The sequence below is a fragment of the Scatophagus argus genome, chromosome 6 (assembly GCF_020382885.2).
Source record: "Scatophagus argus isolate fScaArg1 chromosome 6, fScaArg1.pri, whole genome shotgun sequence".
NCBI lineage: Eukaryota > Metazoa > Chordata > Actinopteri > Scatophagidae > Scatophagus > Scatophagus argus.
The window spans coordinates 13,933,881-13,960,411 of record NC_058498.1 but is presented as its reverse complement, the minus strand read 5'-3'; the positions used below and the strand labels follow the sequence as shown (position 1 = coordinate 13,960,411).

The 26,531-nt window shown below is 41.9% G+C and overlaps 2 protein-coding genes across 9 annotated transcripts in view; one reads left to right on the top strand and one right to left on the bottom strand.

Annotated features, from left to right (window-relative positions):
* Window positions 1–26,531, bottom strand: part of agbl4 (AGBL carboxypeptidase 4) — a 366,309-nt gene that overhangs the window by 286,952 nt on the left and 52,826 nt on the right. The window lies entirely within an intron of this gene.
* elavl4 (ELAV like neuron-specific RNA binding protein 4) overlaps window positions 1–26,531 on the top strand; it is a 79,045-nt gene that overhangs the window by 37,361 nt on the left and 15,153 nt on the right. For all 7 annotated transcript variants that reach the window (XM_046390785.1, XM_046390779.1, XM_046390780.1 and 4 more), the window contains exons 4-5: window positions 9,659–9,762; window positions 13,498–13,651. In XM_046390785.1, the coding sequence (XP_046246741.1) occupies window positions 9,659–9,762; window positions 13,498–13,651 (258 nt within the window). The remainder of the gene's footprint in view (window positions 1–9,658; window positions 9,763–13,497; window positions 13,652–26,531) is intronic.

The following is a 26,531-nucleotide window of genomic DNA, read 5'->3' as shown; positions in this document are numbered from 1 at the left end:
ATTTATTTAAGCTCAAAACTCTCAGTGTGAAAGCCCACATCTCATTCAATGGTGGAAGCAGCCGCTCTTTACTGATACGTATCCCTATGGAGAGCTAGGAAGAAAAATGTATGTGGACCTTTCAACATGAAGTCGCATTCACATACCGATGCAAACACACACACACACACTTAGAAATGGAAGTGACTGATTCTTGTAAATATGTTAACTGCATCTGCAGCACTTCTGCTCAATAAATTAATGTATCTGTTTTCATAATGACACATAGGAGAAAAAATGGCTTTTCATTCTGGAACAAAAATTGATTGCATTGAAAGGGGTGCTGAAAGGATTTTCTATTTTTATGGACAGTCATTTTTTGGATCCTCATGTTGCACCTTTTGCACAGTACAGTTACAGTACCTAAAAGCTCAAGAGCTGTACTCTGCAGAGTTAGACAGGATATTTTAATTGCTTGTTGAGTAAACATGTCACCATGTTTAGCAGCTACTGTGTGTCTGCCCCTGTCTGACTGCCTGAGTTACCTTTGTCCTCAGAAAGACACAGAATTTGCTTATTTGCCTTGACTTTTATAATGGCAACAACATGTTTTGTTCAGAAGAAATTATTCTTTTCTCTACATCAAACCCTGTAAAGACATCATCCCAGAGCACATTGACTGAACCTTTTTGTACACCTACTCTAGTCACCTTCCATGTGTTGGTTTTATACATGGAATCTGGGGAGCTGATGCAAATCATAGTGACAATGTAGCAAGCCAAGCAGATGTTGGCTATGAAAAATAGATGGACTGTGATGTCAGCTGTGGAGTAGTTCAAGCCATAGCGCCACTGACAGGAGGCAGCTTCAGTACCATGTGAAAGCCTGCTGCAAACCTGGTTCTTACATAAGGACCGGTAAGCCTTATTTATAAAACTGTAGGTGCAACAAACATCTCACGTTTGCTGGATTTGGCTTGTTTTGCATACACAAGACTGGTGCAAGAAGTGCACTTTCATTACTTTCATTGTCATTCCACTTTTGTTATGGAACTTCAAGTGCAACCACAAATATTGCAAACATAAAATATGCATCTAACCTTGATCTGCAAGGACAGACAGGTGGAGCTTAGCTCCTGCACAAGGTCTGTCAGTCTAAAAAGGTGAAGCTTAAATATTCACCATATAAACCTCAGTTTACCCACAGCTCTTTGTTGCTCCTGAAATATACATTGAGACCTCGCTCGGGAGCAAAGCAGATTCTCTTAGTGCTTCAGAAAGCAAGCTGAGCTGTTTTTCACATCATGGGTACAAAATTCACCATTAACTCTGACTGTAAGACCCATTTGCCGGATTTCTTCAAACAGTGGTCATGGCCTTTGTTTACCTCAACTGCAGACACTACTCAGCCTTTATTTGGAGCCGGATTGTATTAGAGACAGGCCTTTTTTTTTAAATTCCCTGTGTTTGATCAGCAAATTTGCTCATATTTTAGTAGAAAGCCTCCTTGTTTTCTGATCTGCTCCTGTTTGTCTGTTTGTTGTTACACTGTTAACACAAGCCCAACAATTAAAAGTCCTCTAATGTTTCAGTAGAAATAATCTCTTCATTTTAATTTCCTTTTCATATGTTAGGTGGTACATTAATACAAAATACAGTTTAGCTGAGACATCACCATACATAGAGTACAATCTCAGTGAGTAAAATAGGATAACAATACTTCAGATGAATGATCTATACTGTTGAAATTAGCAGAGTTATAAAACCATCAAAATGTACATTATGCTCAGCTGGCATGCACATTACATAACAGGCACTGAGAGTTTATTCATCCTTGTTTTGTTTTGGTGTTTGTTTTTTTTTGCCTTTGTTTATTTATGTCAACCATTATTTGAGACCAGGCTTAATTTTATTAACTTTTATTTGAGGTCACGCGGTCACCAAAACCACACAAATGCAAATGTTGTTCTATGTGGTGACAAACAACAGAAACTTTTTAAATCCTTATTGAAATCATGGTGAAGGAGATCTTGTGCAGTGTTTAGATCTCATATATAGGCTGCACTTATCTCAACCAGAAATGGGCTGAACACTGAAGATAGCGTGAACAACACTGACAGGAAAAGAGATGAAAAAAGGATCTGACATCTCCAGAGCCAGGTATTAGGAGAGCTGCCAGGCTCAGAAGTGCAGACACAAGCAGCCAGACACACATTAAAGTTTCAGAGTCCCAGGTCCAGCGAATGTCCTGTCTCTCTCCTCTTAGCACCCCCCCTCCCTCCCCCAAGTCTTCTCCTCCCTCTGCTTAAGACCCAGAATTGGCCATCGTGAGAGCTTGCTTGGCTGCACTGTTCCTCCTGTGACCCTCACTTCAGACTACCTCTGTCCCTTCTCATTCCAATCTGAGTGCCCTTTACATGGAACACAGAGGTTGTGACTGTCCCCTGTGTCGGCCTCAGATCCAGAAGTTGAATGTGCCTCAGGGCAGGTTCCTTGCCCTCCGACCCTCCACTCTACCTGGGCAGGACAGAGCCAGACGGTCCCTTTGTCCCCAGCATGTGTGCTGCAGGGCCAGGGATGGACGGCTAAGGGCTTGAGGGCCTGCTCACTCTCTGCTGAGCCCAAGCAGGTGCAGCAGAGTAGACAATCCTGACGTAACAGGGTTATCCAAGACTTAACGGAGCTTCTCTGTCTGTCAGCTTGCCTTCTATTTCTCAGCTGCACAGCCAGCCAACCAGCCCACACACTGCAGGCTGCAGTCCACTGGCCCCTAGGCTCAGGGAGCCACCATGAGGGGGTGGTTTACGTGTCTGTGTGCTTGTCCCTGAGCCTCTATGTGGGCAAGTGTGTGTCTATGCGTATGTGTTGGTGGAAGCAAGGCCTTGGGAACTGAGAGTGGGAGCCTCCTGACTGCAACAGTGGCTGCTACCTTAGCAACCCAGGAGGGAAAGATGTGTTGAATGAGTGAGTGGGAGAGGGATCTACAGTAGATGCATGTGTGCGGGGGACGTGTCTCTGTTTATGAATTTAGTTAGTTAAACAGGCTGAATACATACCACATGATATGCTGTAACTGTATTGCAAGTATTTGAGGCTCTGTAGTCTTTTGTTCTCTCTTTTCTTTTTATAAACTTGCACAAGTCCCTTTCCAATATGGAGTTGACCCTCTTTAAGGTAAGTGTAGTTTATTTTGACATGAAGCTGGTGACAGGGCACCTTTTCAAATGTTGGGGAGCATTGGCCCATCAAAAATAGCACTAGCTCATGTTTCTGCAGCAGCAAGGGGCAAAACGTCAGAGGAGGGGAGAGGATGGAAGCAGCGAGTGTGACATTTATTTTGACAACGTGAATTTTTTTTTCCTCTCCTCCGCCTCATCTTAAAATGTTGATAAATTCGAGGCTGACCGAATGGATTGTGCCCATTTTTGTAGAGAAGGGGCTGGATCTTTCAAGGGGTGTTGGCATCACCAGCTCAGAGTCCTGATGATCCTTGCAAGATGTAACTCTCCCTCTCTGCTTTTCATGCTTCTGTCCACACGTGACTTCTGAATGACAGGCAGATTTCACTGCTTTTAGCCTTTAAAAGATCCCATTCCTTCACACGGATAATATCTTATCATGTATTTCATGTTGTTAAATTGTCTAATTCATGCAGAGTTTTTTCAGTTTGTTGGCCAGCATGTACTACATACAGTTCCTATTTTTCTGCAATACAATAATAAAATTATAAAAGCACACAGGAACAGAGGACAATTAAGTGAATTATTTGAAGCAAAATTTGACCAAGGTGGCAGTTGTATCACCACTACAGAATGCCTTTACTCCATCTAAAACATTATAATGTCTGTTTTGACAGCACAGTGTCAGCAGTTCAAATTAACTTTTTCAGACTTTGAACTTAACACTATTCAGAGCACAGCATTAAGAGCAATAAATTGCAGGGAGGTACATAGTAAAATAAAGGCTTCTTGCGGCTGTGTGTTTCATTTGCTACCACTCTAGATCAAAGAGTCTATAGTCTGTTATGTGAGCCTTGCCTCATGATAGCAGGAGATGAAGATGCTTTCATGTCTGCAGTACAGGGCTCTTAGTCACATAATACAACAAAAAGGCACAAAATAATGGCAGGCAATATGCAACCGGAGTCTCTTACCATGTGTACGTTACGCCGTATGATTATGTAGCTGTGTGGCTCACAGTGTTATACATGAATATGTTTAACTTGATTATGTGCCTGTATATTCAGTGCAGTCATGTATTCATCTATTTTGCTTTTGTTGGTGCCTTTTTATGTACCTATATGTCACTTTGCATAGGTATGTTGTGTGCAGCTTCATTATCTAGTATCTGTGTGTGCGCACAGAAGGGGGAAAGGAAAGGTGAAATTACATAGTGGGGCCAGCAGGCAGGACACCCGCTCAAAGTACACTCATTTTCTCATCTCACACATTGGGCAACCTGCTGCTCCTCAGGAAACAAATAATGGCTTAGTCATAACACCTCGCTAATGCACCAAAGAGCTTCTCACTAGAAATAGCAGTGATTTTACCTCTGAAAAACATGCCCACCTCCCTATACAATTTATGTCAGATTGTACAAATGGTCTGACCAAATTAGCCCCTCCACACTCCCACAACCAGTGTAGTTAGCCTGTTTAACTGTATAACTGGATATGGCTCTATATGATAAAGCACTAGAGATCTATACTGTTATCAATACTTATACAGTCTGTAGGCTGATGACATCTTTTGCACAAATACACACACATACTGTATCCATACAATATAATATCATAAAAAACCCTTAGATTCTTAGTTTTATATACTTCACAGAAATCTCATTTGGGGACATTTGTTATTACAAGACCTCTGCCATCATTAAATTTACATGTTTTTTTATTATTATTATTCAGAAGCCCCCTTTCACTGCTGCCAAGCATTTTCTTGACTGTTGTAGAATTTGCCCAACTGGCACTCTGAGTAGCTGACGAATCAAAGGCAAATGAACATCTAACCTCATTAAAAGGCCATTATGAAGAGCAATGCATCATTTGGGTTCTTGGTTTTAATTGACAATTAAAATATATAAGTTAATGTATCCATTAAGGTAATTGATCAGCACAAGGCTGATTTTTCTGTTAGCTACAACCCCATTAGAGGCTATTTGTCATGCATTTTTAATAGCTTCTATGCATTGGCTCAGATGCAGTACTTTTCTCAAGTTATTTTTCTGTCATTTTAAAATATAAGTAGAAGGTCTCTGCCTGTAAATTCTGTCAGTGGTTCTCAGACTCTTCTTGAAGGACTGATTCGTGACATTCGGTGTAAAGCAATATCCCCTACATGTATTTTTGAATTCTGTCCACATCATGTCTATAAGCTTATGTTAAATTTTTATGACTCTTATTCAGCAGCAGTGAAGCAACTTTGATAGATGACATATCATTGAAAATTACTTTTGCAGTGAGATTTGATCTTGCAGAACAGTTAAATATGTGGCTAGAATTTACAAGCAGCTTTAGCAATATCACCTTTAGCTTCATCTTTACTTTATGGTAATGCATTTGGTCCATTGTTCTAATAATGTGAGGCAGTCTGAGCTGGCCTCATTCTTGCATTCCAATAAGACACCATGCTAAGTTAAATGACGCTGTGCCATCCTAAACTGCGCTTAACCGTTGGTGCACTGAGCCAGAACAGAAGGGTACTGTGATGGTGTGAGGCAAATGCAGGCAGCATGCAGGGCTGAATCTGCTGGGGAGTGTTGAGGTGGACAAGGCAGGTGCTATGACAGGTTGAAGCCAGCCACAATGCCTGCCTGTTGCCTCTGCGTGGATATTGGAGGTTACAGACGGAGAACTCCGTCGGGTAGTATTCTCGCCTATATGATTGCACGTGCATACATAAGATAAAGAATGGAAGTTGTGGTTTAGTAAGTACAATACCCCCCTTCACAAACAACAATCCACTGGTTGGCTGCCAGCCATTCCACTCCTCACTGCCCTGCTGCAAGGACATACTTTATTGCTTATGTTTGTTTCTGTGTGCCTCTGTGATTGAGTGATTACACGTTTACTTGCATGTGTGCACACACGTGTGTGCATCTGTGAGGTGCGTTGGCGTAGTTCTCCCACCCATCCGTGCAGACTCCAGGCAGCCTACCAGTGCCTCCCTGCTGTTAGCAGCTCCCTATCAGGCTGGAAATGGTTGGTGGAATCCCTTCAGGATCCTTCCTGATGCTACAGGCAGATGTCTCCCTCTGTCTCTCCCTCATCTTCCCTTTCACCTGGGGACTGATGCCAGTCAGCGAGCCTTGCCCCCCCCCCCCCCCCCCCCTCCCCCACCCCCCCACCCCACCCCACCAGCCCCCGGCTCTGGAGTCCGTCAGCCTTGCCAAAGCAAGAGTGAAGAGAAGAGTGGGGATGCGAGATATGCCAACAACAGCCTAAGCTCCCCATGCATACTGTATACACTGCAAACTGTATACACACAAACTTAACATAACATAAACACATCATATATGTGTAGCTGAATTCCACATTGATCAGGCCTGTAATCAGAGTAAATAGACTATTATGTTTGTTGCAAGGCTATAATCCATTGCTGACTCATGTGCTTGCCCACACTTGCATATTAACTTGTATGCAAGCCAACGCAGACATACAGACATTCGACCTACAGTGAATTGTAGCAGGCTGCTGGTTTGGCCCCATTTGTCTGCCTGGACTACTCCATGAGTGCTAAGATTCTCAGTACCATTAAGCACCAGCGAGCCCATCTCGACCGCCCTGCATGAGTGCTCTCCGCCAGCACACTTCATTTTCAGCTAACCTTCTGGTAGCTCCGCTTGTCGAACCTCACATTTCTTGTTGAAGATGAGGGAGAAGGGTGAGGAAGGTGATGGGAAAGTGGGAGGCAAGGGTGGGAGAGAAGGTGAATGCCAGAGAGGAGTTTTACAAGCTGTAGGCTTGTAGAGGGGAAAATACGTAATTTGTCTGCATAATCTACACTACTGGGTAATTTGTAATACAGTTTAGGAGGCATGTGGATTTAGTGGCAACCCAAAGCTACATGTATGTTTTATTGGAACTTATTCAGTTAATTACTTTTGATACGTGTTTTCTTTATCCTCAATATTTTTTGGTCTCTGTGGTGTGTATGCTATTTAATAAAGGAGAGAATCCACAAAGAGCGATTTTGTGAGTTATATTTAAACTGACTAACTTAACACCTGATGTCATCTGAGACTCAGAGAGGAGGAGGAGAGGCAGGAGAGGAGGGTTAGTTATAAATAGCAGTAGTCTCTTCAGGATGGCAGGTTTTTAATTAACAATAGAGAGCGTCTGATAATCCACAGTTAATCCAGAGGAGAAGAGGGAGGAGAGGAGAGAAGAAGAGAAAATCATCAGCTGTTTGATGTTAGGACTACAAGTCCCTCCTGGCCCTTCCACTGCTCGCTGCTGAGCTGTTCTGTGCTGTGATATCCATAGCCCAAATGTATTTATTTTGTGAAACAGCCATGCTCCATATTTTGTGATTCACTTTGTCTCTGACTAACCGCTGTCTGTTCCTATTAGCATGAATACATGCATGCCGCTCCTCTTAAACTGACTGGGATTCTTTGTGCTTGTGTGTGGTGTTGGTGGATAGGGGCTGTTTGTTGAAAACTAGCGGACTGAAGGCCCTGATGGCTGGAGGCATCCTCTTAAAGTCCTACGCCTGTTGAAAGGCTTGATCTGTCGGGGAAACACTGGGAGATGTCAGGCCTGCTTCACACTCAAAGGGAGTCTGCTATCTAAGACACTTGGAGCTTGGAGGGAAATGGGGGTGGTATTTGTCGTTTTTTTTTTTTTTGGTTTTTGCACAGCTGCAAAGACAGTAACAAATATGATGTTTGTAGTTGTTGTGATACTTTATTTACTGGAGCATTTCAGGGAGAATTTGAGTTAAAACAGTGACGTGTTGGAAGCATTCAGTCATTGACACCTCTATCTTTACCAACTTAAAATAAATCCATCAGTAGAATTATTTCACTCCTACTCAGAGATCAGCAATATAATGAGCAACCGATAACGAATAGTAGTAGTGAAAGTATTGAAAATAGCCCCTTAATGGATAAACAGACCTGGAAAAGAAGCCGTCTCATTCATCACATGTTGTGGAGAACAGATCTGCAGGGTTAGGCGACAGAGCAGGCTTCATATGGCACATGGTTGACAAAAGTCACACCAAGACTATAGGTGCTCCGGGCAAGAGTCACTGTGATCTTGTCAGCAGTGATGAAGAGTTGTTGCAAAGGATTTTCCAGGAAAAGATGTATGATGTCCAAGTATGTCTCCAAGGGTGTCTCCAAATGGGAGCAAGGGCTGAGTATCATTCTCAGTCTTACAGGCAAAAGATACAAGGGATCATACTTTGGTCAGTGAAACAGATGACCATGTTTCAATCCCATAAACATACTTGCACATTTTGAAGTGACACATTAGCTAAAGTTGATGGAAACAATTTCGCAAAAAGATTTTTATGCCTGCTTGAGGTTGTTTTTGTATTTTTTTGAAAAAGACTTTTGAAAAGACTTCCACTTAATGGAAGATAGGTACACCTTTGCTGAAAATGTTCTGACTTAAAGAACATTTAACTGACGGCTGACACTTCATTCAAATAGAACATAAACAAAATAAAACTCACCAAACCATCTTGATTTGTCTTTTCCCACTCACCTCTGGTTTGATTCTCAAGTCACAGAGTGCAGTGCGAAAATATTCTGGCCTTACACATTTTTTGGCTGCTGCTTAGGTCTGACTTTTTCTCACTTCTCTGCCACATCTCTCCTGTCCTCGCCTGCCTTGTCTTCTCATCCCCGGAGTCACAGTAATCGTCAGAATAGCTGTCATCCCCTGTCGTCAAACTGTGCTCTGCCGGCTGTATCCGGCCACTTCAGGGGACCAGCCGTGTCCAGGCTGCTGATCCCGTTTAGGGTTTTTACATTGTTTTCACACCAGTAAATGGTTTGGCACACCATATACTTGGATCAAAAGTGAAACAGCGCCCCCCTTATTCCTTAAATCGATTTTAATCATCACCTTTAATCAATTCTGAATCCAATCAGCATCCAAGTATCATGATAATGTCAAATTAGAAGGTAAACATAAAGCATTTAGTTACAACAGAGCAGTTCAAAATGGTTGCAGAGTCCACCAGTGACATCTCATGGTTAAGCCCACATCAGCCTCCATCAAAAAACCTGACACTGCCAGGCCCGGTCAAAAGATGCTTGCACTCCAAACTAGTTGATGGAAATTATGCATATAATTCACATTTTCCCTATTTCCAACATTTCTAAAATTCGCTTCAAATATGCTTGACAATAAGATGGAAACACAGATAAGTAGTCAAATGTCACTGTCATTTTTCCCTTTAAAGTGCAGAAAATTAAAAAAAAAATAGATTGCAAGATTCAAAGCATGGAAGAGTAATTAGTCGGTGTGTAATATGGGACCATATTACAATTTAGAACTGCAAAGTGTTGATCTTTCTCTTCTCTGTCCCCCCCTCAAAAGCATGGATGATGAGTATAAATTAAGATGCTTCCTTGTTGTCAGTGAGCAAATGGATGAAACAGAATTACTGAATCGAGATAACATGTTAAAAGCTTTTCTTTCCCTCTTTCTGGCATTGCAGGACAGAGTCTGGGCTATGGCTTTGTCAACTACATCGATCCAAAGGACGCAGAGAAAGCCATCAACACGTTAAATGGACTCAGACTTCAGACCAAAACAATCAAGGTAACTAACGTGGTGTCCAACTAAACAAGCCTGAATGTAACACTTGTTTCCAAGTGTTTGTTGCTTCACAAACAATATCTGAAAGGCATTACTGAGAAATATAAAAATGAATTGCTAGATGATAATTACAATCACAGTGTTTTTAAAAAAGTTGCGATGGTCATGCTAAACTTGAAGTAAGAGGCTGCTTTCTTCTTTCTTTCAAAGCCCTTTCAGATAGTGATGCTGTTAGTGAATGAGCTGGAGGGCATGATGGGATTAACATGCATGAGCTTCAGAAATAAAAAGCCCATCTAAATCAAAGAGACACATTAAAAAGCTTGTGACTATGGCTGATATGCTAATTACTCTCTAAATGTCAACATGTAAAGCAGAAATTATATCTCTGAGTGAAAGGGAAGAAACACGTCAATCATCGCATGTTTTCCAAAATAATTGAGGGCTCAGTTATTTCATTTTAATGGCATGACTAATGTGCAGGCTTGCTGGTGGTTGTCACAGAGGTAAGACAGATAAATCAATGCCAGCACTGTGCTGTCCCTCCTCCAAACATGTTTTGAAGACTAAAAATTAAACCTTACAAGCAATTGGTTTTGCATATGTTGAACTCCAGCATCACTCTTCCCCCTGATCGTGTTTTCTCCTCTCTCGTCATCCCCTCTGCTCTATGACGGCTCACGTATTGTTGGCTTTAAGCTGGGCAGTAATCTGTTGCTCTGTGGTAATCCCTGGATTCTCGCTTTCTGATCTAATCTGATCTGATCTAATGTAATCTAATCTAATCTAATAGGATGGGATTAGCCTGTAGTTGTGAATGGGGAATCCCTGTGAGAATCCCTCCATTCCCTGGACAATGTACGCAGCCTGACCTGGCCTGTGGTGGTTTGACGTGTTCATGATGGGTGTCGGTGTCTGTATTTCTGCATGTTGTCCAAATGCACATGTATGATTCGATCATTATGACAAGGGATGTTCATAATGACCGAATCACAGTTTCCTTGATCTTTAAACAGTTTAAACTAACTGACCAGTCTAAAGGTAAGAAACACAGAGAGCGCAGTTAATAGTACAAGAGCTATTTGAAATCATTAATCACATTCTTCAACAACCTCTGTCCCTTTAGTGAAAGTTCCTGTCAATATTGTAAGGGGCACAAAGCACATAGGTGACACCTACTGGACCAGTTTGGAGTCCTGCATACATTTAGCTCAAGAAATGGCTTCAACATGTACGTTAACAACATTACAATTAGCTTAATAAACAGATAGTATTTCTGGTGCTGACTAGCGAGGGTAGCAATGTTTAATGGACGAGTCGACTTAACGCGTACATCACAGATTGTAGTTTCAGCAAAGCAGGGTTATGATTGCAGATGTTTGGCTGAGCCAACAAAAAGTCAAAAGATAAGGACTTGGTGTACTCTCGTGGAGGACTGCTCTTAATACAGCAACACACTAAAGCAGGCCAGTTAACATGGGAATTTCAGTGAAGATAGGTTTTTTCCAATATAAAGACAAGAAAAAGTTGAAGGTCATTACTGTAGCTTGAAATTCGTGATGTCTTTCTTGAGTGTAGCAGTCTGAGTTCACAGATTTTCACTCTCACACTCTCATGACACAAGAGGTTGCCTCAAGTTGTTCCTGAGATAAAGGCAGTCTCTCTGTAATGACAGAAGACAACTCTGCATCTCTGTCTGGCGCTATCGCTCTTTCACACTTCATTTCCTCCCTCCCACTACCCTCTTTCCTTGCTTTCACTCTCCACAACAGACTCAAATACCCCTAAGGGTAACAAGGTAAATTAAAAGGCACCACGGTAATTCTAAAATTAAGTTTGGCGCTCTTTCATGTCACACCCTTCCCACACTCTGCCACTGCACTTGTGAGGAAACGCTTGGCCTTCAGATTCACATGCTCTCAGGCGATGTGTCTCTGTGTACTGTGTTCGAGTTGGTTTCGCTGCTGCAGTTTCCTCCACCATGACACCTCAGATTTTGTCAGCGATGCTGCTTTCTTACTGAGGCGTGAGGGGAAGCAGCATGCCAAAGGTGAGAGGATCTCACAGTGACATGCATGCACATAATCTCACACACTTTTTCTAACTTTCCCGTGCGCACACACACACACACACACACACACACTTACTTTCATGCATGCACAACACCACACTTGTGCACAATACCGCTCACAGCTTGAGGAGGTGTTGATGGATTAGACATCTGGAGTTGGCTGACAAGGAGCGAAAATGAGGGGAAGCTGCACAGAGAAGAAAAGAGGAGCAAAAAGTGGCAGAATCTAGAAGAGAGAAGATTTAGCGGGGTAACATGCAGGAGGGAAGCAGAAGGAAAAGACCCAGGCAGCAAAAAGCGAAGAGGTGCCGAGAGGAAGAGGAAGACAGAGGAGCTGAGCAGAGGGACCAGAGAGGAAGAAGTGTGAAAGAAAAGTGAGACGTGGGGAAAGCCAGCTGTTCCCAATCCCATTCTCCCACTGTTAGAGTTCAGCAGGATTTCCATGCTGTTGCTCAAGGATATGACTGCATATCCTCCATATTTGCCTGACTTTAACCTTATTTGATGGCTTATGTCTCCACATGTCAGAAGTAATGAAAGTACTGCAAGGGAAAGCTGCTCCAGTCAGCAGCAGTAATAATGGAATTTATGCATCTTTTGTTGGAGGAAAATCAGGTCTACACATGAGGATGTTTGGGACAACGTTTGACAAGTTAAAGTTCACTGCTAAAAAGCTACAGCTGGGAGCTGCACGGCGCAGTATAACCAGCTATTCAGTCATTCGCGACATTCATACTGTATTTCAGGCAGGAGAATGTGAATGGCACGAAAATAGCTTTTAAAAGTTCTCTGTGTGTATGCACGTTAACAGACATGCGATCATGCACAAGTGTTAATGTATGTATGCGGAGGAGGAGTAGCATGTGACAATGAAGAATTGGGTGAAAATGTGTGGGTGAGTAAAGGAAGTCTTTTTATTCCCTCTGTGAGATTGTTGACCAGGAGAGTGTTGCAAGGGCAAGTATGTAATAATAGATTTATGTGTGTGTGTGTGTGTGTAAGAGTAATATGTAAGAGTATACGCTAAAGGTTTTATACGTGCTATGTACCAGCTTAATAAAATTCAACAGTAAAATACACTCTTGAGGGTTCACAAGACTTAATGGCACTTGGTGAAAAGCTTGAAGGCTTTTGGTTACTTGTTGATTGCTGTTACCTTAATTTAATTTCGACTTAAAAAATACATCTGCAAACACAATATTAACTCTTACATCTCTTATTCATTCAGAATAGTCTTTGAATCAATAGGATGAATGAAGAGACTTTTGGTCCATGTCTTAATACTATTAATCCTGTTCCCCCGGCCACCTGAGCTATCCTTTCAAAGTAAAACACCTGTGGTTTCTACTCAGGGGAACAAAGTTCCCTCTGCATCCCCCGGCAAACGACTCAAGTGTTATCTCTCCAGTGTTCTAAGCAGCTAAATCTTTTCCTGACAACGATAATCCCCACGGCAAGGTGTACTAAGAAAATGAAGTCACATTTTCCTCCCAGTGGATCCAATGACCCACACCTCTGCCAATTCAAAACACACACACGCACACACGCACACAAAATCCCTGTTCCTCTCACACTTTAATCTTGTTTAGATTTAAAGTCCCTCCCCAGGATGTTATTAAGCCCCATTTATTCATACAAGCCCTAAGACTCTGTGTCTGTTCCTACAGGTGTCATATGCACGACCCAGTTCAGCCTCCATCCGTGACGCCAACCTCTATGTGAGCGGCCTGCCCAAGACTATGACCCAGAAGGAGCTGGAGCAGCTCTTCTCCCAATACGGACGCATCATCACCTCCCGCATCCTCGTCGACCAGGTCACAGGTATCCATGGGGCAGCACCCCCTCTTTCTTTACACTTTCACACTGAGACACATGATCAGCTGGACACAAAGCACACACACGCGTACTGTATGGAGAGTGTGATTGTATCGTTTGTTAAATGAACACATGCAATGGTTTTGTGTGTGTGTGTGTGTGTTTGTTTTGTTTTTTTTGTGGTTAAATAATAACATTTGATTCACAGACCCAAGTAACTGCTAAATAAAAAAAAACACCCGCTTTTACCGGTTGCTGAAGTAGCAACACATTTTCTTCAGCCAAAGGATGGCAGCTGGAAATGACACATTTCTGTGCACTTGTCTTTGCTGAAACTGTAACATAGTAAACTCAAGTGTAACCAGTTACACAGGTCTCCAGTTTATTTTAGCACCATGTGTTAATCATATTTGCACCAAATGTGTTGATTCTACAGAGCACTGAACCGTACGCTCTCTCTTTCATCTTTGCATATAAGTAGTGGAAGTGAATGACCAAATGAGCATGAAAAGCATTAAAACCTTTGACAAAAAAAGGAAAAAACACATCCTGAAAGCTTCAGCGCTGTGTCTTGAGGCAGTGATACGTTCAAGGAAAGCCGAAGTACTTGAACAAAAGTGTATCCAATACGTGTGTTTAGTGAAAGAATCGTGGTAGACCACAGTCAACCATACAGCCCAAACACTGAAATAAGAAGCTGCAGTGACTCTTTTCCTACAACTACTGTCACACATGCAATACTGCAATAATGTATAATAATTGTATGATGATATTTGAAATTGTTTTGCACAGATGAAGAGGTTTGATGCAATACAAATCAGTTGCAGACAATATTATAATTAGATCGTAAATGTGATATACTAGTATAAATATTTTTATTAATACCCAAAGGCATTGATTTCAACCATATCTCCCTGCCTCCTTGCCCACCAAGCATCGCCTAGAGAGTGAGGGAGTGACCTCAAGAGGCAGTTTCTCTGACCACGGCCCCAGCTGAGGGCGCCGCAGTAAAAACAATGATTACAGGAGAGGCACAAGCTGTGTAATATACATGCTCAATTACACATTCCACTACATCCAAAACACAGGAATGAATCACATCAGCCCATTGTGTCGCCGAAGAAACCCTCCAGCATGTCTCTTAGATCCATTTCAGGGGTTGTGTGTGTGTGCGTGTGTGTGTGTGTGTGCCTACAGGCTGCAACCTGCTCCAGTGTTATGTGCGATGTGTACTGATGAAGCAGAAAGGGAGCAGCATGCTGTAAGCCACACTCATTTGCCTAAGCAGAATAAATCACTGCTGGCGGTGAAGTGCACGCCTGTCTGTACACACGGAGCAGATGAGGAGAGAGCGGGTGAGAGGAGAGGGGAAAGCAGAGGAAAGGAAAACAAAGGAGCACAGAAATGGAGACAGAGGGGAGTGCAGACAAGGGGGAGGGGGGGGGAGGCAGAGAAAATGGAAAAAAAGCAAGTGACGACGGAAAGCGCGGATGAGCAGAGACGAGGGAAGGAGAGGAAATGAGAAGAGGGAGGAAACGAAGTAGAGCTAGGGAGGGGGGAAGGGAGCGGCGGTGTGTGTGTGTGTTGGGGGGGGGGGTCCTCTCATCTGCCCATGTTTAGATGAACTGGGCACATCTCTTGCTGTTTTTACTAACAGACCTGTCGTACCACCATTGTTCTTAGGCTCAGGAGACTCCCTACAGAGCAACACAATCACGCAACATACAGGAAGGCCATCAAAGACACATCTGGTCAAGCACAGCCACATGTGCCATCAATAAAGCAAATCTCAACGCAGGTGGAGCTGGTTTTGACGTGTCCACCATGTGCTTATTGTTGACTGGCATGTGGTGGATCAAAGGGAAAATGCCCACTTGATAAAATAATTTCAAATAATCGTTCCTTTCACCTCCTGTGACTTAAAGCCGACTCGTGAAGTTTTAATATTCACACATTTCTCTCTTACATAGCACCAGACCTACTAAATCTTCTTTCGTGTCACTCTACACAGTTAACAACATTCTGCTACTGTGGTGTATTTGTTAAATGTGTAACAGGTAGCACTTTCATCGTCAGTGTGGCAAGAAAGGTCTTGTGTATTTCTTTATTCTGTATTTGTCTATTTCTTTGTCCAATAGCAAAAATATTAAAACAAGAAAGAAGCTTTCAGTTTCGAGTAACTAACTGGTGTTGTTAGGACAAGGCAAGACCAGCTATAGCTGTTGTCAGCAATTAAAGAATTAACGTGGGCTTGAACTAGGAAATTGCTTGTTCAAACTGGGAAATTAACAAGAAAATCAAATGTTTACAATGATATATACGTCCAATGTTTATCAGTAAAATCACCCTCTTTTTTTCCCCACAACAAAAGTCAAAATATCACACATTAATTTGAAGAATTTGGGGGAAATCTTGTTAATACCTCTCCTGTGGTACACTTTTGGAGCAACTTTCAAAACTGCACAGCATCCACAAAAAAATAATTACATTTAAATTCTTTTAAATTACACACCAAACCAAACTCACTTCAATGAAATCTGTTTTTGGTGGCGACAGGTGGTGACGTCACCTGGCTTCAAGCTAACAGAAAAGTTTAAGGCAAACATTATTAGGACCAGATACAGCTGCTGCTTTGTAATAAAGCATATATTCTGGATTCAGCACTGGTCACTACACTCTTTTATACGTACAGCAGAAGGTGTTTAAACACCCTCAACTACATTAATTGTTGCCCCGACTACGACCCTACCTACACTCACTCACAAGCACATACACACAGACACAAATAATAATAATGTGAGAGATGTTCTGCAGGGTGTCTCTGGAGGGATAAGGATCAGCAGGAGAAATGTTAATGATCAATTAGATGTAAGAATTGCTGGTGATTAAAAACATGGAGGACTTTAGAAGGGCCCTGAGAGTAGTATGCTGGCATCATTGACTCATCTTTTTCTTCTCTCAGTTACTGTACAGATATAGCACACAGGAGATACACACACAGAGAAACATACACTCACATGCATGCACACACACTCACACGCACGTACACGTGCACACCCACACGCTTGCTGCTATTAAGACAGAAATGGGCTGCAAATTTAAACTATTTTGTCGCTGCCAAAATGTAAGTACAGAGCAAGAAAGGAGAGGCAGAGAAAAACAAAGGCAGACACGGACAGATTTGTGGCGTGTGTCACACTGGCTTGTGGTCCAAAAGGTAGTCTGGGTATTTTAATGTCAATGTTGTTACAGTGCAGTTTATTTGTTACGTCTTTTCAAGAATTAAGTCTTACTGTAGATCGTTGATGCCTCGAAGTTGTGTCACAGGTCATCTGCGTCCTCACATTTATCAAATTAGGGACCTAATCAGTGCCTGAGATCCAATTCACTCAGTAATTAACTGCCTCTACTTGACACACCCAAACAGTACCCACAGAAATGGAGTAGGCCGTAGAGAGGAGCGATGCACAGACCGAAATACACAGAAACAGCAATGCTACATAAAGTTGTTGAAGTAACGGATGTTCTCCAGTGACCATTGGCAGATGGGCTGATGATCCCCAGCCTCTGCTCTGCTAAATTGGGAACATGAAGTCTGTTCTCTAAATGACCTCCTCATCAGCAGGATGCACCCTGCAGTCACTCTTCTGTTCATAAAAACAAGAAGGAACTTTGAAAATGCCACAGTCAGAGGCAGCTCAAACAAAATCCACTAAAACTGCCAAATTGCCCCAGAGACTCAGAGAGCGAACACAACATCAACTTGACAAGGATATCTCTCCATCTCTTCCTCCGTCCCCCTCGTCCTCCTCTCGCTCTCTCTCTCTTCCTCTGTCTATCGATTCGTTCTGAATGGATAAGCATATTTTGTCTCTTTATCAGTGCAAATAGTGCAGGCCGGATTTCCCCTCCTTTCTTTCTAACCTTCAGGGAAGCCAGCCAGGCCGTGATCTTCTGCTCTCACAGCCGGTTTAGACTAGCGTCACTTTGAAACAGATATAATATCAGAGACAGCTTTGGATCGATATTTGGCTATTCGTGGTTCTCCATCCCGGACCTGTTTGTGAGCAGAGGTCAATGCTTACCTGATCAATAACTGCAAATACAATCGATCCACATACTTGGCTTCTACAAACACTGGCTCTGATGTGAAACTAATTTGCTGCTCAGTGTGTGTGTGTGTGTGTGTGTGTGTGTGTGTGTTGTAAAGACTGGCTGTGAAAAGGCTGATGCTGAGTTCCCTTCATGTGGGATGAAGGTAGCAATGGGAAGGATTCCCATGGTAACAAGTCGCAAGCATTCATGGCATCATACAGCTCAAAATGGTGATTGCCAGTATTACTAATAACAAGTCTGTTTTGCATACTAAATGAAGAGTTATCTGGCACTGATCTACAGTTCTGATTGGCAAGTTGTTCCTGATCAAAACGGTTTTAAAAGAAGGTTGATTTACCTTGAAATTTTGTTGATATTGGGGCATCCATGTTTGAAAGCTTTTCACACATTTTGGCATTATTGCTAAGTTGTATTCTGTATATTGTTCTCAGGGGAAAAAAAATCTTTCTCCCTCTTTCAAGACAAAAAACATTTCATTGTTTGAGAAGTTCAGTGCACAAGCATGCTGCATCACAAATATGCTGCCAGAAGCACACGATGTGCCTTTTAAAGTTTAATTTATGTTTATGGAGGGATTGACAGTCCAGTCATGCCGTGTTTGGTGTGCATAACGTTGTACATTTTTATTTGGACTCAGTGATCAAGACAGGAACTGTTGTGTGCAGTTACTGACTCTGTTGGAGGCTATAAAAATTTGATTATGTTTACATGCAGCAGTAATAGCACCGAAGATTACTTGCTTCATGACTCAGCCCTGTAAAATTTAACCAGAGTTGTTTTAGGTATAACTGAAACAGCAGTTTTGCCAGATAATTTGGAAAGAAAGCCTGAAAGCACACAGCTGTGCACCCTTGTAATTTAGTATTTTTAGATCAGGAGAGCAAGAGAGACACAAACAGATTGAAGAGAGTCAAAAGTGTCCCCAGGAGGTTACAATTGACCAGTTTCATGTCTGTAAACATTTATGAAAACTTTCTGCAGCAGCCTGGTTGCATATGATTTATTTGAGAAACACCATATAGACAAAAGGATTGGGATACCTGACCATTACACCAAAACGGACTTTAATGACATCTCATTCTAAACACATAGACAGCTTTGCAGCTTTAAAAGCTTCCACTCTTCTTCAAGGGCTTTCCACAACATTCTGGAGTGTTTCTGTGGGAATTTTAGCCCATTCATGCAGTAGAGCATTTGTGAGGTCAGACACTGATGTTGGATGAAAAGGCCTGACTCACAGTCCAGTTCATCCCAAAGGTGTTGGGTGGGGTTGAGGTCAGGGCTCTGTGTGGGCCAGTCAAGTTCTTTCACACCAAACTCATCCTGCCATGTGTCTATGGAACTTTGCTTTGTGCACTGGGGCACATTCATGCTGGAATAGAAAAGGGCCTTCACCAAACTGTTGCCACAAAGTTGGAAGCATAACATTGTCCAAAATGGTATACTGAAACATTAAGATTTCCCTTCGATGGAAGTAAGGGGCCGAGCCCAACCCCTGACAATCAGCCTCATAACACATCTGAACTTAATAATAAAAAGGTCTGTCTCAATACTTTTGTCTATACAGTGTATTTGCATAGTGCTGAAGAATTAAGATTTCCTTTCACTGAAAGTAAGGGGCCTAGCAGAACCCCTGAAAAACAGCCCCATCCCAATACTTTTAGACAAAAGTATTGAGATGCACATACTATACATTAGTGTGCATAGTATGTACTGTGCTTATTGTGGATTTTTTCAAGTTAGAAGCAGATGATTCGATACACATATTTGTCTTTCTACTTTTAGGTGGCTGTATAGTGATTTAATCAACTGACGTTTTCGTGAAATCTAAATACTAAAAGTCATTCAGTAACCTGCAGTACTAACTGCATTGTCTCAAGACACACTGAACTTGTGTGACTGTTGGTTGGAATTTGTCTATTGAGTTTTTTTATTTAGGTTGTTAAATCATTGTGTAGCTGTACATTTCAATGAAACATTTAGTTTGCTCTTTGTGGTGAAATCACTAAAATTAACTGCTGAAAAATAACGCTTGTGCCATGACACAACCCCTCTTAACCTCTGTGCACCATCATAGCCAAATTTCACCAAAAACGACCAACATCTAACTGCTACCTCACATTTCATGGACCCTTTTCTTCTTTTTTATCCTCTCTTACCGCCTTTGTATCATGTCTGATGCGCTGGATACAAAAAATACCAAAAGAACAATCACTTCAGGGTCAGGGAAATGCCACTACACAATGCTGCTTGAACTAGTCTTTCCAATGCCATGAAAATGAAGCCCTAGAAGTCTCCTCACAAACCAGCATGGCTGTACAGTTTGGTCTTTGGTTTCTTTTTGTATTCACACCATTCATGTTGGCACTATTTTTTCTCAAAGGAATTACCCTTCCTCTGTACAGTTGGTACATTCTCTCCTCTCTTGACTTGAATAATGGATGTTCCTCTTCAGACTGACACCACACTGAATCCCTGTTCTCTGTCTGTTCAGTAGTAGAGAACAGAACGGTCAAGGTAACACGAATGGAGAGGTGCACCCTTTAGGTGGCAAGACTGCAGCCTTGATTCGTAATATCATATCTGGACTCTCTGTCTTTAGTTTTTCCTCCTCACAGTCTTTAGAGTGAGTACCGTCTCCGAGTAGCCGACACGTGTGCACACAGAGCCACATACAGTTATGCACATCCATACGTGCACACACACACACACACACACACACACACACACATCAGACAGATGGTTGAAGCTCTGCTCTGACAAAGGCTAAAGCACAGGGCACCTCCACTCTTCAAAGTCTCTTCGTCTTTCCTCACGTTGCTTTTTCAAACGCCATCTGTACCCAGGCACACTAATGTTACTTAAATCAAGGACATTGCATTTTTGCCTCCCCATAATTAGAAGACAGCAGGAAGATTGTTTCTTTCTGCCTCTGCCATATTATAAATCTTTTGGAAAGGCAAGTCGAATCGTTTGATACACTTGGCACAATGTAGCTCCTCAAGTAAAAGATAAAAGGATGGTAGTTGGAGCGACGGAGCACCTGAAAACAAGATTTTGCTTATGCATGCGTGCAACAGTGCATTTATGTGTCTCAGTGAGTGTATGCGCCCGCTTACAAGGATACACTGCACGAAATGCATGAAACTGAAAAGAAAGTGTGTGTCTTTCATTATCCAACAACCTGGTTTCTCCCCACTCACCTCTCCTCCGGTCTGTCTGAGGAGCAGTTATTTCTCTCTGTCAGTCAGTCAGCGTTTGGGGAGATGATAGTGGGCTTTAGAGAAAGAGCGGCTTTGTTTGGGCACGAGCAAGTAAGAATAGCACTGCTTCCTTTCATCATCATCCTTTTACCGTCACCTCCTAACATCCTCCTCTCTCACCTTCTCTCCTTTTGTCCTTTCCTTACTCACTCCTCGTCGCCACTTTCTCCCTTTTTCCTTTTCATTGCTACCTCGCCCGTCCCCACCCCCACAACACTCGCTCCTCGTCCCCCAACCTCCCTCCCTCTGTTTCCCCCTCCCCAGATTGAGGTAGCGTGTTATTAGTAAGGCAGCCAATGTGCCTGTCGGTGTGTGTTAGAGAGAGATAAGCACAGGTAGAGAGAGTTACATAAGCCTCTGTTGATTACTGTGGAGGAAAGGGGGAGCAGAAAAAGAGAGTAAGAAGAAGAGAGAGTGAGACAGAGAGAGAGAGGGAAAGAGAGAGAGAGAAAGACAGATTGCTGTACCTTAGTAAGTACATTGTGCTCTAATGTTGCCTGTATGGCTGGCTGGCTGTTGATAAGTAGCCTAAGCTTCTGGGGCTGGTTGAAAGGACAGTCATTAGGTTGGACTCCCCAGACTGGCAGCTTGCTTCATAGATTGCAAGTTAGTTTTTGTTATTATCTTTAACGGGAAAAAAGTAAACTCTTATCAAGATTTCAAAACAAACATTTATAACAAGTTATTTCTTCTGCAAGTAGTTTTTCATTAAGATACTAATGCATCTGGTGATAGTCTTTTGTAAGTTTTTTAACAAAATCAAAACCAACAAATTATTGATCCTACTCCAAGTGTTACCCATATAGCCTAAAATAGCTTGTTCATCTGTGCCGTAGACCTCCATTGTTTTCCAACCATTAAAAACAGAATGACGAGCCACATCGTTACACTAGGTGACAGTTTTCCTTTATCACAACAAACATGGGAATTGCAGTTTACAGTGGGTTAGTCCCACATACAGCATCCTGCTGCTGTAAATATTCCCTACCTCACCAAATATATTTATCCCCGACTGAAAATAGTGCCCAACAAATGCATGATTTGTTTGTATTTGTGTAAAGTTAAAAAATTCTGTGTTACAAAATATGGAGCGACGCCGGTGAGCTAGTTCAGGCAGGAAGTTGTAGGTGCTCTACAACATACGTTCGTGCACAATCATCTACCAAACACAACCTCCCAATCTCTGCCCTTTCGATTCCACTGCTGCCCTGCATCAGCTTTGTTGGCTGTTCTCTGAGCCCCAGCATCCACCCACAGGCTCTGACTAGAGGGTTCAAGATATTTGCTCATCACTCCACAATATCTCTATGTAAACATATCTGCTGTGAGAGATGAGGTCGCAGCCTAGATGACAAACTGCTGTAATAAACATTTCAAACGTGAGCTGTCTCACCGAAATATATTTATGAGTCATTTATGAAGATGTTTTCTATGTCATCAGAGTATGAACATACACCATGTAGACAAAATTATTGGGACATCTGACCATTACTACAACAGTGACTTTAATGACATTTTTCTGCCCTTTCATGCAGTCAAGCATTTGTGAGGTCAGACACTGATGTTGGACAAAAAGGCCTGGCTCACAGTCCAGTTCATCCCAAAGGGGTTTTAACGGGCTTGAGGTCAGGGCTCTGTGTGGGCCAGTCAGGTTCTTCCACACCAAACCCATCCAACCATGTCTTTATGGACTTTGCTTTGTTCACTGAGGCACAGTCATGCTGGAATAGAAAAGGGCCTTCACCAAACTGTTGTCACAATGTTGGAAGCATAACATTGTCCAAAATGTCTTGGTATGCTGAACCATTAAGATTTCCCTTCATTGGAAGTAAGGGGCCAAGCCCAAACTCTGAAAATCAGCCTCATAACACACCTGAATTTAATAATAAAGTGTCTGTCTCAATACCTTTGTCTATATAGTGTATTTGCATAGTGCTGAGTCTTACTTACACATGGCTGGTTTCAGTCTTTTGATGGGATTTGTTGGTAATAAATAAATTTAAAAAAGTTCCAAATTTATCCTAACAAACTCATGCTGGAAAACTAACAAAGATTAGAACAAAGAGAGCACACAGTCCTGCTCTGCCTTCCTGACATTTTATATTGTGTCAGTTGTTTGATCTGATTTGATGTGACAACTTCAGAACACATTAAACATTGCAATACAGTTATGGAATATTTGACACACTAATGTGATGTGAAACCTATGACATAAAGATACACTCAGCATTAACAGCAACATTAGGTTTTATCTGGAAAATAAAAAGTTGAATGTCTTTTAACTTCGATCATTAATATGCATTACCAAACAAAATATATTATTTGTGCGGCACTTTCAGACATGCATGTTTTTACAGGGTGCTAAAGAAAGTTAGTTTACGCTCGACAACAGATATTAGATGTTTTTCCCGTACATTCAACCATCTCTTCTGTAGTGGCACTGAAAGGAGTAAAGCAGGAGTGTTTCTCAGCACAACCTTCAACTGGGACTGAGAACCTATTTGACTCTTCTGCATCTGCGAAAGAACATTCATTTTATTTCACAACCTGAACTTGATATAGTGGCCTCCTCTTAGACCAAACTGTCACTACACAATTTTTGTGACCAAAAGAATTCAAAATAACATTATTGCGAAATCTATACAAAGTTTAAAAAAGAAAATGCCTCAAGTTTATCTTTAACTTTGTATGTGTGCTATTAGTACTAAGATATTATAAAAATTATCTCCAGAATCTGCACTGTGCATTTTGAGGCGGAGCAGCATGTCCACCCACTTAGCTCCATTAATCAGCACAACTGAAGAGCAAATTTTAAATTCTTAATTACAAACCAGTCTTTCCAATGCACGTGACACCCTGCATCTCCAGGCAGACGCCTGCCCACTAAAAGTTTGATCTGCACTCCATAAGAGAAGTTAACAATATGGATATGATGTGGATTGTGGTATTATTTGATTGTGTTAGTTAATTCATCATTATATATTTCTGTTCCAAGCAAATACAGGAGGTTATGTTTTCTTTGACACTGGCATGCTTTGATGCAACCCCCACCTACCTACACCGCCCATTACAATACTATTGTGAAAGGGGAAAAGAGTGGCAGGTGCACACTTAAACGAAAGTAAACACGTAGAAATGTTCAAAATCTCTCTCTCTCTCACACACACACACACGCAAAATTGGTCACAGATGATTGCAAATGATCATGAACAAATCTACTCTTCTTTTCACACTTCATTCTTAGTAGCACCTCTTCAGGCTATCGCTCAAGTGTGTATGCATGTGTGTGTATGTGTATGTATGTGTGTGTGCCCTGCCTTCATCAGTATGCCAAGCATTTGTCGAGGGGCCCTGCAGCCAGAACCAGCTTAGGAGCAGCTCAAGGCCAAACAAGTACAAGGATTTAAGGACAAATACAGTCCTCTCTTCTCCTCTCTCTTGTCTCAGCGGAGGAATTGAATGAGCAATGCTCTCCTCTTCCTTAACTACCACTGAGGTGCCCTTGAGCAAGGCTCCGTTGGTGACTATTGTGAAACTGGGCAGATGACGGTAACCAATGTGAATCATTGTGTATTAATGAGAAGCTTCAATGCCAAGTAAATTTACAAATCTTAAAAAGTACAAATGCCACTTACGGTCACATTTATTGAGTATAGCTCTTAAACAGCTCTGCCCACACAGCAGTGATCCCCTTTTTACCCCTCATACAGCAAACGCATGACAACTACACGAATAAATAAAGAAAACTGCAGAACAACAATGGTAGTTGTTTGCACTGTGTAGATCCCATTAGAATTGTTATTTTTCGGCTTCTGACAAGTTAATTAAAATGCACAGGTGGAGAGCTGGCACAAGAGGAAGTAAGGAATTTTAAAACCCTGTCAGTAATGAGGGAGCAGAAATATAAAAAAAAAAAGAGAGAAGAAAATAGAAGAATTTACTCTGAATAAGAGTTAATGAGAAGGGAACTGTTACGGTTCAGGTCTGAGTATATGGTCAGTCAAGACTGTGAAGTAAGATTTTTCCTTTGTGTCTGGGATGCAAAGTCAACGTTGTTGTTAAGTTCACACCTAACAAAACTGTGATGGCCATAGTTTTCAGTTTTTACTAATGTTTATAAGTAGGAGCAGAACGATTAGAATAATTTTCACTTGGGTTTTATGTCCCTGCTGCAACCAAAAGTTGTTTACTGCTGCAGAGGGACACTGATCACCACAGCTTAGAGTAAATTAGGTCCTTTTGCAATGTTGACAGCTAAGAAAATGCTTCCAGTATTTGGAAGAGGCGAGAAAATTGCAGAAAAAGTGCAAATGAGCTTCTTAGTCCCTCTAAGTAAGTGGAAAAAAAGGTAAAACTACAATGTTTGCCCTGTAAATTGTGTTTCCAAATTCTGACTTCCAGCCTGTTTTATGTATGAGAAACTCTACAAGTTTTCAAATGCAGTTCTTTTGAATGAATGTTTTTAAATATGCATCAGTATGCATCATGTCATGTCCAGTACAATATCTACAAGAAGACATAAGACATTTTTCATCAGTGATTGGCTTTCAAAGAGTGGCTTGTTATTTTGTAGCTTGGCTGGAAAGTAAATAACCTTGTGCTGCTTGTGTCCTGGAGAGAAAAAGAGAACAAAAGGGGGAGTGCGATGGTCAAGGTGCTTTTCAGCATAAGAATTCAGGGGAGCGAGTACCATGAGACAAGGCAGCAGGAAGTATAAAAAAGGGATGGGGAGAAGGATGGCATGTACAAAAATGTGGAATAGCAATAAGAAGGGTTTTTATGTGTGAGAAAGAGACTGCACACAATGATGCTCAAACACAAAATTCCTCTCTTTCTCACTGCCTCTCTTTTATTCAGCCTCAGTCACACAGACATCCCTGTGTGCACACACAGTATTATGTAAATAGTCTCTTCGGCAGAGTGCTGCTGTCACTGAGCGAGCATCCTCTGGGCCATCTAGGCAGCCTCATTAAAACAAGGCACGGCATCCATTAATAGATACCAGTGCACACGTACACACACACACACACACATACACTCACACAAATATATACAGTCAGTAACGCACACAGAGCGTTCACATACACCAATAAAAGACCTCCCAGGAAGCACATCTCTAAATGTTCCTCTCAGGTGGCAGTCAAAAAACATCTCCAAGGAAACGGCTCAAATGTCACAGAGAACAATGTATGAAGAGTGTGTGTATGGCTGACTGTGACTGGAGCTTGCATGAAGAAAGAATGGACTGTTTTTGAACACACACAGGGCCAGTGCCACAATACAACCCAAGTCTGGGGATGGTGTGTGTGTATATTCCTGTATAATATTCATCTCTGTCTTTTGCCAAACCTGCTTTAATTTCTTCATAATTTTCTTGTGTCACATCAGGTTTAGTTTCAGACGGGGGGGTGTTGTGAGTGGGTTCGGTGAACTCAAAATAATTACAGTTTTAATTGTCAGCGTTACACTCCTGCATGCATGTCTAGGACAACTAAGCTAAATTTATC